The sequence below is a fragment of the Bacillus rossius genome, chromosome 7, assembly GCF_032445375.1.
Source record: "Bacillus rossius redtenbacheri isolate Brsri chromosome 7, Brsri_v3, whole genome shotgun sequence".
NCBI lineage: Eukaryota > Metazoa > Arthropoda > Insecta > Phasmatodea > Bacillidae > Bacillus > Bacillus rossius.
This window is the reverse complement of record NC_086335.1, coordinates 60,020,354-60,032,083: the sequence shown is the minus strand read 5'-3', so window position 1 is coordinate 60,032,083 and position 11,730 is coordinate 60,020,354. Positions and strand designations below refer to the sequence as shown.

Here is an 11,730-nt window from a genome sequence, read left to right as displayed (position 1 = left end):
AGGTAAACTAGCCCTGAAAGCTTCTGACACGCTGTGAACACGTAAACTGGATAACACGCACCCGGATAATTGGGAGTCTACTGTATTACACTTATATTATGTGTATGTGTAGCAAATATTTCTTTGTACGATGGAGATTTTACACCCGTAAAAATGTGGTTGTTAGTATCATATTTACTTGAATCTAAGATGCCGTCGATTATAAGACGCATCTCTCTTTTATAAAATAAAAAGTGTTCCTACAAACATAACATGTACTTCAATTTAGTTAACATATTTATTTGTTAAGGGTGAATGGTAGTACTAATTCATTAGTTCTTCTAAATAGTTTGACAACTCCAGCACGTTTTTTTGAACAGGCTGTACTGGCCGACCTTGCATTTATTTGGCTGCTTCAACTTTAAATACGGAAAAGTTGTTTGTGACATTTAAAGAGCCCAAAGTCTTTTACTTTCAAAACAGGAGTCTTGTTTGCACAATGGTGCCCCAGTGATTATCAGCATTCTATACTATTGTGATAGTACTGATAGTTGACTAACCAGCTTTTTTTTTTTTTTACCACATCCTGAACTTGCTCAATAACCTACTCTACTTGCTATCTTACAAATTTTGGTGTATTTGCCAGCATATGTATGATGTAATTAATAATAAAAGCTGCAACCCATTACAATTTTTTTTTAACTCAATTTATTCCAGAAGTGAACCACTTCAATGAAATAAGGCACCATCCATTTTAAGTTTCACTCCATTTTCTGAGCTCATTCACAAAAAATAATAATAATAATGTGCATTTTAGAAAAGATTAAATTCAGTATCATCCCTCATTATAATTAAATAAATGGCAATACTTTTTTTTTTCCATTTCATTTTGTCACACACAGTTTTAATAAAATTTCTGGATAAAGTATTAATCAGCGCATCTAAATAATTTTGTTGGAACACTATAGTTAACGGTTTTCCATCAAATGCTGTGTAATGTATAAGAACTGAATTTGCACTGCTTGCAGACAGGAAGTTTGCTTGGGCCATACTTCCCACCATATGACTGCATGGACACATTTCCCAAACATTTATAAACATTATACCACCCAAAATGTTAGAAGGCGCAAGCCTTAATTTAACATTTGCTGCTGCAATGGTCCACATACATGTTCAAATTCAAGATGGATGAATAAAATCTTTGAATACCATTAAATCTTTATTTCTGGGAAGATTTTTAGAATAATATTATTGAGGAGAGAAATTTAGTAATTCAAATATTAGCATTTACTACTTGACAAGGAATAATTTAGCTCTTCAAAAGCTATTAAAGAAATGTTTGTATACACCACCAGCTACAGTGTTCAATGTTTGTTTAGCACTTTCAGGGAACATTTTGGACACAAAAAAAGGTTTATGTCCTAAATATAAATATATTTAATTGGGAAAAAAAAACACTTTTAATAGGGTGAACCTTTCTTCAAAACTTAAAGTTGTGTGTTTTTTCTCATACATTATTATATTCCTGACTCATGAGATCTAGATTCGTAATGAAGGTATTTTTTTTTAAATTCAAGATTCATATCTGGAGAAAACATGGATCTAACTAATCACTAGTTTAAATACACATAGCATCCCTGCAATGCTGTGGGCAGTAGTCTATATCTGCTGGACTAGATTATCCCTGGATTCTACCGGCAACCCGGAAGCAACGGATTCCATGTGAGGCAGCGACGCTGAAGGCCATGGGCACAGGGCCTCTTCAGCCAACACTGAGAGCCCCAGAACATTATCTGTTACCCAAGCACTCTTCTTACACGGTCATGTTGCAGCGACATTCCATCACCAATACTGACATATCATTTTCAGTACCGAGAAACACTTTGTCTAAAAATTCATTTTTCGTGGTGAAATGAGAGATAAATAGTAACACCCACAAAATGAAATTTTTTGTTATTTTAGAAGTGCTGATAGAAACTTCTTCACAGAAATTAAATCTACATAATGAACTGCAGAAAGAAAAAAAAAAATTGGCTAGGATATTATCAAATAAATCTTCAGAGGAATAAGATCTATCTTATTTGACCATTGTTTTGTTTAATCTCATGAAGATAGTTCGATAGTTCTTAATAAAAGCATTTTCAAACTGGTTTCTTTACATGCAATACTCTGTTAGTACATAACTGCTCCAAGAAAAAAAAATTGTATTTTTTTTTTTATTAAATTGTAAGGGTCGTCCGCACTATTTAGAAGCATGTATGCACGTAATGTATTAGTTAAAGTTTCTCCTCACGTAACATAAACTATAAAAACTTCAGTTTTAATGAATGGTATCAATAATATGTAAAATTTAGGCTACAGTAAACAATTTTCTGGTATTCCTATCAAAAGTATAGAATTAACTTATAATGGATCATATGTGTTTTGTGGATGTCAAATGTATCACCTAGATGTAATAAGTGAATCATAATATGATTCCCAACGGGCCTTGCAGCTACGAGACTGTAAATGCCAACATGCTGACGCTTTCTGCTACTCAGCATGGCCACAAAAGAATAATCGCGACCCACCCGAGTTTGCTTTAGTTCACTTGCACACAGGAAAACAGTTTGAGAATAAGTGCACAGTACACAGTCAGATCAAGCATAGCACAGGATGTTAACAAGAACAATACCACAATTTAAAACGGTGCAGCGATGGAGCAAGGTTCTGCTTTGATGCATCCAGATTAATACACCCACAGTTACTTGATATAATTTTAACGCAGACTATTAATGCACGCAGCATTTTTGCACAACAGAAAATTTCAGGTTACAAAAATTTAGTTTTATAGTATTGAAAACTAGTTATGACAGAGGTGGAATTAAAATCTAGATGTCAAGTATAGATGATAAGAGTAAACATTCAAAAACATATAAGAATCAGTTCTGCTACACTTTGGATATAAAAACCAGTGAAATATTTTACAGAGGCAAAATTCAAATACTAAAAAAACTAAATTTTCCAAAACTTTCTACCATTTAGCTGAACTTTCTGTTTAACTTAGCCCATGAATGCTTTTAAAATGTCATTTTTGAGATTTGTTCAAGACTGGAAATTGTGATGTAAAATACAGGAATATGTAAACTCAAGGGTTTACTACCTTTTTTTTGTTTGTAATATGTGCATTCATCATGAGAACTGACACACAAATGTTTACTTATTTATATTTCAAGTTATTAAAATATCCCACTTAGTTTTTCACTCTAGGACACAAATTTGTACCGGTTAACAAAAAATCACTACCAAAGCACCATAAAAAAAATCTGAATGTGAATGAATTTGTTTCATATAATGAGCTTAAATATAAATATATAAAATAAATTACTACCATACAAATTATGAACAAAATAAATGAAATATACAAAATACATAGTAACATTTTCAGAATACTAACTGAAATTGTTCCTTGGACATGAATAAAAACAATTGCAAACAATTGCAATTGTTAAACATCATCTTTCATGATTTCTACGATATTCTGCAATATTTTTGATACCGTGCACTGGTCGTTTATTGTTAATTGCCCTACATTTTTGCATTTTCCTTAATTGTATTTAATTCAAATACAATGTGGTAAGTTAAGATTCAAGCAAAGTACGTATGTATATAATACTGTATTTCAACAATAACACCAGAAACTACTGCTTCAATACAGAACTGCAAGCATTAATTTTGTTTGAAATTAATGGATAGTAGAAATTCAATTAAAAATAAATAAATAAACTGTACTCATATTAATTAAATTGAACTTTTTAAAAAGGAGCTATAGTTGCTAATTATAAATCATCATTCACAAAGCCTTCAGGTTTGAAAAGAGTAATTTCTTTTTAAATTTAAGTATGCACATGAATATGCAGCAATAAGTTCTTATAATGATGACCACTAAGGGTTTGGTAGTCAGTAATGGACAAATTATTCAAAGGTTTCTGAAACACACAATATGAAACTAATTTCCAATGGACGTAATTTTTTTTGGTATTAAATAAATGAATGAGAGTAAAAAAAAAATTAATTTATGCTAACATACAAGTCTTGCCAAAACTATACACAAACCTTATACTCTGGGAATATCATTAGAAGACTTGCTAGTTGAAAGTAACTAGCAAGCCTGAAACATTAGCGCTATACGTACACGTGTTGCTGTACAGGTGGTCAGTACAGAGTTCTGGAATCCAAAGAGCGAAAGTGCCCTCACGGCGATCGAAAGTCCTATCACACCATTGCATCACCAAGCTATTTCTCTTTTTACGACTAGGCCCTAGACTTAGTGGGGTCCTTATATTTTGAAGAAGGGTCTTACTGGAGGGTCTCAGGGTGTGGAATAGCCCCCAGAGAAATAGCGGAGTTTGGAGATACCACACAGAAAAATTTAAAAAACAATTCTTAGAAATAATGTTTTTTAAGCCAACCTGGAACTCAAATTTTGATGATGGCTTTAATAATTTATAATTGCCTGGAAAATTATACTCGACTCAGTTTTATAAATGCTAAAATTAAAATAACGTTGAAACTGCGTCGTTTGGGGCAGTTAAAACTATGAAGGGTTTTTTAAAAATACGATTCAAAATGACCAGCACATTAAAATCCATGTTACTAAAAATTTTAATTTATCCTGACCCATTAGTGTCCATATTTTTGACAGAAAGCCAGGAAAATGAAAAGGACTGGGCCGGGGGCTTGCCCTGCCCTGGAGCCACCCCTGAGGGTGACAAGACGTACGGTGTAACTGCACACCCCTTCCTCTCTTTCTCGCATTCAGTCCAGCCAAATTACATGGCACGAGGTGACAACTTCCGATACTAGTCACGCACGTTTGCAGTCATTCTCCCACACACTTAAGACATGACATAAATTATGTCGACGGAAAATAAATAGAATGCTTTGGTGGGGGTGAATAAAGAAAACACAAGAAAACTCACCAGCCACCCATAAAATCCACAATGTTTCCCTTATGTGAAGAAATTAGGCTTAAATTCACCACTTGCAAATTAACTTAGTCTGGAGCTAAGTCAGCAGCCACAACCCTTTAAAGCCCCACAAACCAGTGATTTGTGACAGGATCCACTTTGGAATTTGTTTATAAAAATCATTTAAAATAATTTTCTACAAATAAGTGTAATTTTTCTTTAACAGGGTAACAAAAACAATAAAAAGTTACAAACTTCTAAAAATCACAGTGATTGAATAAAGTATTTGACTAACCCTAGTCTAATTGAAGAGCTCTTTTTTTTTAAATGGTATTTTGATTTTATTAGCATACACCAAAATAGTGAACTTCATTTGTGGTTGTAGACAAAAACTATAAAACAAAAATCAATAAATTTTAGAATAAATTTTGAGGCCCTAGACGTACAATCACTGCTGAAGAAACTCTATGTGGAAAAAAAACTTTAAATACCTAATTTTTTCTTAAAAAAAAAAAACTGATATTGGTTCTACTCCACATCTGAATTTGTCACACTCCTATTAATTAGATGTGAACCTTCAAAACTGCACGCAGGCTCAAAACTAACATTTAAATGGAAGGGAAGCCATGCTACCAATAAGAATAACATCTTTAACATCCATCTGCAAATATTTCACACCAAGAAAATCATATAATATGTAAAAGAAAAAAAAAAACATTGTGTGGCAAATGTGTTAAAACCTATCATTACAAAAATAAACTTTTTATAAACTCATAAAGGGAATGGCCCAACATTATCGCTTCTTGTAAAGGACCACTTATGATGTAACAGTCTACATCAACAAAGATGCAATCGAGTTCAATTATTTTATACATACAAATATGGTCACTCATTCACAAAACTATATCACAGTACGTACTACATAAAAAAAAAACGTGCACATAATGCAAGAACAACATGAACTATATACACCCTTATACAAAATCAACCTTTTTTTGAATACTGGACATTACATGCAAAAAGCAAAACTATAAAAGCATGCCAATCCATCGCTAGTGTTACAAAGCAAGAACGAACAAAGCGAAGGATGCAGAGGAAGAAAGCAAAGCACAAAGCAGCTGATCAAGAGCACAAGCAGGAACGGCAGGTAAGAAGTCCTGACTTCTTCTTTCTGTAACCGGGAAGTTGAAGAAGACGACAATGATGATATTTTTTTTCTCACAAGATATTAATTCCCACTAATATTTTTGTAAGTTTTACCAATTCACAATTTTATAAAATGAGAGAAAGACACTCTGACTACATGTTAAATATTATACATGATCAGCCAACACATTATTCTTATTCTTTTTTTTGGAAGTAATCAGATTCTGTGTACTCAGACGAAGAAGTACATTTTTGTGTGTGAAATACGGGAAATTACTTATTTCATTTAACTGATTCCCTTCTCCACTTTCGTCAGGAAATGACGGATAAAAAAAAAAACTACAAAACTTCTTATTTGCCGTTCGTAGTAGTAGCAGACTGCTGCAATTCGCAATACCTGGCAATATTTTGAACTGAAAATGCCCCTGTGACTGTCCCTAAAAAAATTTAATGTCAACCTCCCCAGGCCGCGTCTTGTGGTAGGTGTAGATGTGGGTCATGAGACTGTTGCGCGAGCAATACACGCGTTCGCAGATCACGCAGCGGTACTCCTCCTGCCGTTCCGAGTGCTTGTCTGCTATGTGTCGCTTGAGGCTGGCTTTCGAGCACAGCACTTTGCCGCACAGCCGGCAAGTGAACACTTTCTTCAGAAGCCCTGCAAAAACAAACACGTACAAACCAGCCGTAGGAAACACAGGCAATTAAAGTCTTGTTTTCTTACAAAACTCATCTACAGATTAATAAAAAATAAAAAAAACTCATAAGTGAGATAACAAAAAATTTGCTTGCAAACTCAAGGCCTGGTTTCACTCGCCATATTGGATTTTTGGTTATTTGCCAATTCCAGAACTTTGCGAAGAAATATAATGAAGATGGGGTCATAGAAGTAATGTTGCATGTCTTACCTAGTTGTGAAAAAAAATTGCCTCCAGTGAACGAGCATAAATGCAATTACTAAGGCAAAAACTTTAATAATTAACTTTGGACTGGCTTTTCACGAAAAAAAAAAAATTAAAAGTAGAATACATAAGTTTCAAAAACCCTAAACAAAAATGAATACACCATTATGTAAGGCAATAGTCCGTAGGAATTGCGACGAATAAACACCAAGATATAAAAAATCAATAGTCCAACATGGCGGGTGAATTCGAGCCTTTAATTAAATACATCATGCAAAATTTATAAAAAAAAGTATTAATAATACATTACAGCAACATAATTCAGTTCATCATACATTCAGCAAAAGATGCAAGCATTTACTATGAACAAAAAAGTAATTATCTTCTAATACTCTCCAAAATCAAAATACAATAAGAAACTGTTTTACTGCAACTACCAAGTTATTTTGAAGCAACTGCAACCAAAAATAGTTACAACTTGCATGCACTCTATTGTGCACAAACTACACAATCTTCCAAAATCATAATAAAACTACTTAGCACATCCAGGCAACACAGTTATCTTAGAGCAACTAGTAACAAATAAATGCCCAGCAATTCAACACTACCAGCGTTCCCTACATGTCAGAAAAATATGCCCCATTTTTTACAGCACTGGCACATATATGTTGGAATTTTCATCGATAGGATAAAAATTATAAAGTTTGGACTAGACAAAATGAAAATAAATTTTTAGTTATGTATTCACCGCTCACCATATCTACATAATTTATCGAGTTTGGAAAACTACCCAAACAATTGTAAGATGAGAATGAATTTGCTAATCCTGATTAACAAGCCATTGTTAAAGCGCTGAAAAGTACTATGATTTTGGCTTTGGTAAGAATCCTCTACAACCACCACTGTACAAAATAAATCGCCCCTGAAGAGTTAAAAATAAAATCTAAAAGGAAAGGTCAAGAGACATGTGGCCCTCCAAAGTGACCAAAATATGCAATTAATCACGTGTTTCGATTTCACATTCACTTGCTTGCTCCAACTGTACAGCCATTAGTACAGTACACTGGAAATGGTTTCCCCAATCCCACAACCACTTTAGAACAACATAAAGTATTACAAGAAGCGGAGTGGTTAAGTGACAGACCCTAGCTGAAACTACAAGCAGATGTCAGTGAAAGTTCCCAAAACACTATCATAATCTGTACCAAGCCACTTTCCCCTTTCATAGCATTAGTAATAGTATTAAGAGAGTGTTTTACCATATTTAACACTTACAAAAAGGGATAGATATGTTTCAAAATCACAATATATTCCATTCATTAAAGTTGGGTACTCCATTTATAAGTACCTACATCAACTGCTTCTATAATTCATATGTGAAAGGGTTATGTTAATAAAAGTTAAGTTAGTCTTTCTTTAAGAGGTCTTTACACAAATTTAATTAAACAATATTGTACAGAAAAAGTTACAAAGGCCTCAGTTTGAAAGGTAACACTAGTCTAAAGAATAATTAAATCATGAGAGTCGCTGTAAGTAACAATAGTAAATCTTATGGGAAGTTAAGAAATGGTTAAAGTAAATGTTTCAAGAAATATACTGGTACATATTATTGTGAAAAGCAGTTGCATACCACACTTTATGAGTGAGAGTAAAAATAAAAATTTACATAACTGCAAATTGATCAAGTAGTCTGTTATAGTTTATATTAAAATATATTTAAAATTTAAACAAATATTCACTTGTGTGTCATTTATAAAGGAAAAAAAGAAAAATACTTTTTTTGGAAAATAAAATCCATGACATTAAATAAGTTTCAAACTAAAACAAATATAATATAGGCTATTTTACTTTTAAAGTAATCACTGCAAAAAAAATGATATTAAATTAATTACTGAGCAGAAATTACTGCAGTTTAAAAAAATTTACTTTAGAAATCAAAATGCAACATCAAGTTTTAAAAATATGAAAATTTCATGACCACTTGTACAGTATTTTACACTTTCTAGACCTGAAAGTTAGATAGTGTTAATTGTGCCACCATTTTCGCCAATTTTTTTTTGTAAATTTATTTTTATTCTTACATATTGGTATGCTAATTATAGAATGCTTGAAATTTTCTTCCCAGGCATATAATACAAAACACACGCTCTATCACACACAAGACTCATTTTTTAAGTGTTAAACTTCAAGCAAATCTAGTTAATCGTGACTTGTTAACAAAAGATAATAAAAATCATGAAATAATAAAATTCTGAAATTAATATGTGAAGGAAATAATAAAGTTCAGTTTAAATTAATTTATATTTAATATAGGAACTTTAAAAATTTTTGCAAACAATTTTCCTTGGATTCTTTATTTGAAATGTATATACAGTAAAGCCTCGATTAACAGAATGGTTATGTTACGGGAAATTTTTCATTAAGAAAAATGTATATTAATTAAATCACATTTCCACATAAGGAACAATTTTAATGTCTCAGGTTATGTTTCTAGACCTTCCAAAAATGACTACTTTCATCATTCGACTATCTATCGATAAATAATAAAATTCTGATTATATATTTGACATTAAAAAAATACAGCTCTATTGGAATAGTAGAAAATCTTACTAACAAGCATTGTAAAAACTTAACGGCCGGCTTGTGATTTGCAAAAGCGGCGTGGCGGGATTACATATCGCAGCACACACAAAAAATCGAAACCTTGCCAGCTTGGATGAAGCAAGCGCGGAGGTTGAAAATAGAGTAGTTCAGTGCCATTGTCAGGAGCGAGAGTGAGGGAAAGAAAAACACGAGGAAATGAGAGAGAGCAAGTGACAAGTAGCAGCAGGGCCAGCCAGTTGCATGGACATAATCGCACAACATATAGTATAAGCCTAAATCTGACTAACAATAAGCTACATACAATTAAATGTGTAGGTAATAACATTTCACTGAACGCAACAAACTGTAGGAACTCAACTGTTTATTTCGGGTAAAAACACCCCGAACGGACAGAGCCAGTAAAACGAAGGACTTAATGGCTGGCTATAAAAAACTGTTTGGAATAGAATGGCTTGTGTGTACGTAACTGTCCGGCAAGTCGGTGAACGGGATGCATGGGCCGGTGGAAGCGACCGAGTTGGCCGTCATTCTATTTGTCACATGTTTCGTAGATATTAGTGCCGCGTCTAATCCTCCTTTTTTTTTACAAGCATGGGAGAAAAGATATGCAGGCAATCTTTCGAAGCAGTCGTGTCATCCTTCAAGAATTTAGTCATGCGTGGCCGGATGCAGCGCTTGGATATGAGTGTACATCCAGGCTATTCAAAAAACACCAATTTGTAAATTGTACGTGGAAATGTCCGCAGTAACAAGTTTGGCAGCAGTTAACCAGCAGTTACACAAGTGTCCATTAATCAAGAACTTACTGTACCGGTTTGTTATTTATTGTCCTGATATAACATGGCATGAGTAATGCTACATCAATGTGCATAGCAATGGGGTGAAGCATCGAGGTGCAGCATTAGTTGTCTTCCCTGTCAACATCACAGCGCACCTGCCCAGGTAGGCATTTGCCACATCTTCTTCTTGCCACACCTTATTACTCAGCAGAAATTGTTATCCACTGGAATGCCAGCATGGTGTCAAAATGGTACACTAGCTATCACATAAACAGTGACAGCAATATGCTTTCCACATCACAAAGTTACTGCTGCAACTCCATTATAGTGTGTCTTATGCTTGGATTGCAGAGAGCAAATGGCAAACCATTGTTGCCAGACACAGCTTGTTAACTTTGAAAATTAATTTTGTATACCATCTGTAATTATAATAAGTTTTAAAATATTTTTTTTAAACACTGTTTGTTAATTTTTAAGAATATATATTGGTGTACAGTTTGTCAAGCTGACAAAAAAAAATTATTCAAAGCTAAAAACCAATTATTATTTCATATATTTCATTCATAATTTATTATTTCAAAAGAGAAACAATTTGTAGCAGTTCATCACTATTAATAACAAGGCATTCCATAGAATTATGCCATATGCTCAAAATAGAAAAAAAAAAAAAATTAAATGATTCTGGATTGGAAAGAGAGAGTAAATGACATGATGGCTGTAAAAATTTCATTATGAAATTTTTTAATAGCTTGAAAATCGGCAAACAATAAACATTTTACAACCACTGCAAAAAATTGTCTAAAAATTTTAAAACATTATTTTATTTATAGTTATGATTTTGTAAAAATAATTAATAGCATGAAATTTATATTGCAGTTGCACAAAACCATTAACAAGAGTTTGATGATATTACTCTTAAAACTAGCATTAAAATGTTAGAAAAAATATTGCTTTCACTCTAGCTATTAAAATTTGATATTCATAGTGAAATTTGATACTTAATAACTGATATTGGCACAAGTCTAGTTAACACCATACCTTTTCTTAGATTTGAGATTGTTTAGAAATCTCATTTTACACAAAGAGTTTGGACTATGCCTTAGAAATATATCATGATTTAAGAATTTCATGCATGTGAGCTAAAAACGGGGATTTCTCAGAAACTAGTAGGTATTTATTAAAGCTGTTTTCAGGGTAAATACAAGGTGTATCTAGTGTTGGAAAATGGTATTTCCCCAAGGAGGAGGATTCTCCATAGAATGGGTGTTTTCCACAGAAAGGGAATTTAGAGTATAATCAGGGATTTTCCACAAAATAGGGTATTTTTTTTAAAATATTAAATTTATTATTCCCTCTTTTTTTACACTTTTAACC

The 11,730-nt window shown here is 32.9% G+C and overlaps 1 protein-coding gene across 7 annotated transcripts in view; it reads right to left on the bottom strand.

Annotated features, from left to right (window-relative positions):
• LOC134534138 (broad-complex core protein-like) overlaps positions 1-11,730 on the bottom strand; it is a 169,887-nt gene that overhangs the window by 18,808 nt on the left and 139,349 nt on the right. For 6 of the 7 annotated variants that reach the window (XM_063372242.1, XM_063372239.1, XM_063372237.1 and 3 more), the window contains one exon: positions 6,533-6,729. The exons of the other annotated variant lie outside the window; for it this stretch is intronic. In XM_063372242.1, coding sequence (XP_063228312.1) covers positions 6,533-6,729 — 197 coding nt within the window. The remainder of the gene's footprint in view (positions 1-6,532; positions 6,730-11,730) is intronic. 7 annotated transcript variants of the gene reach the window in all.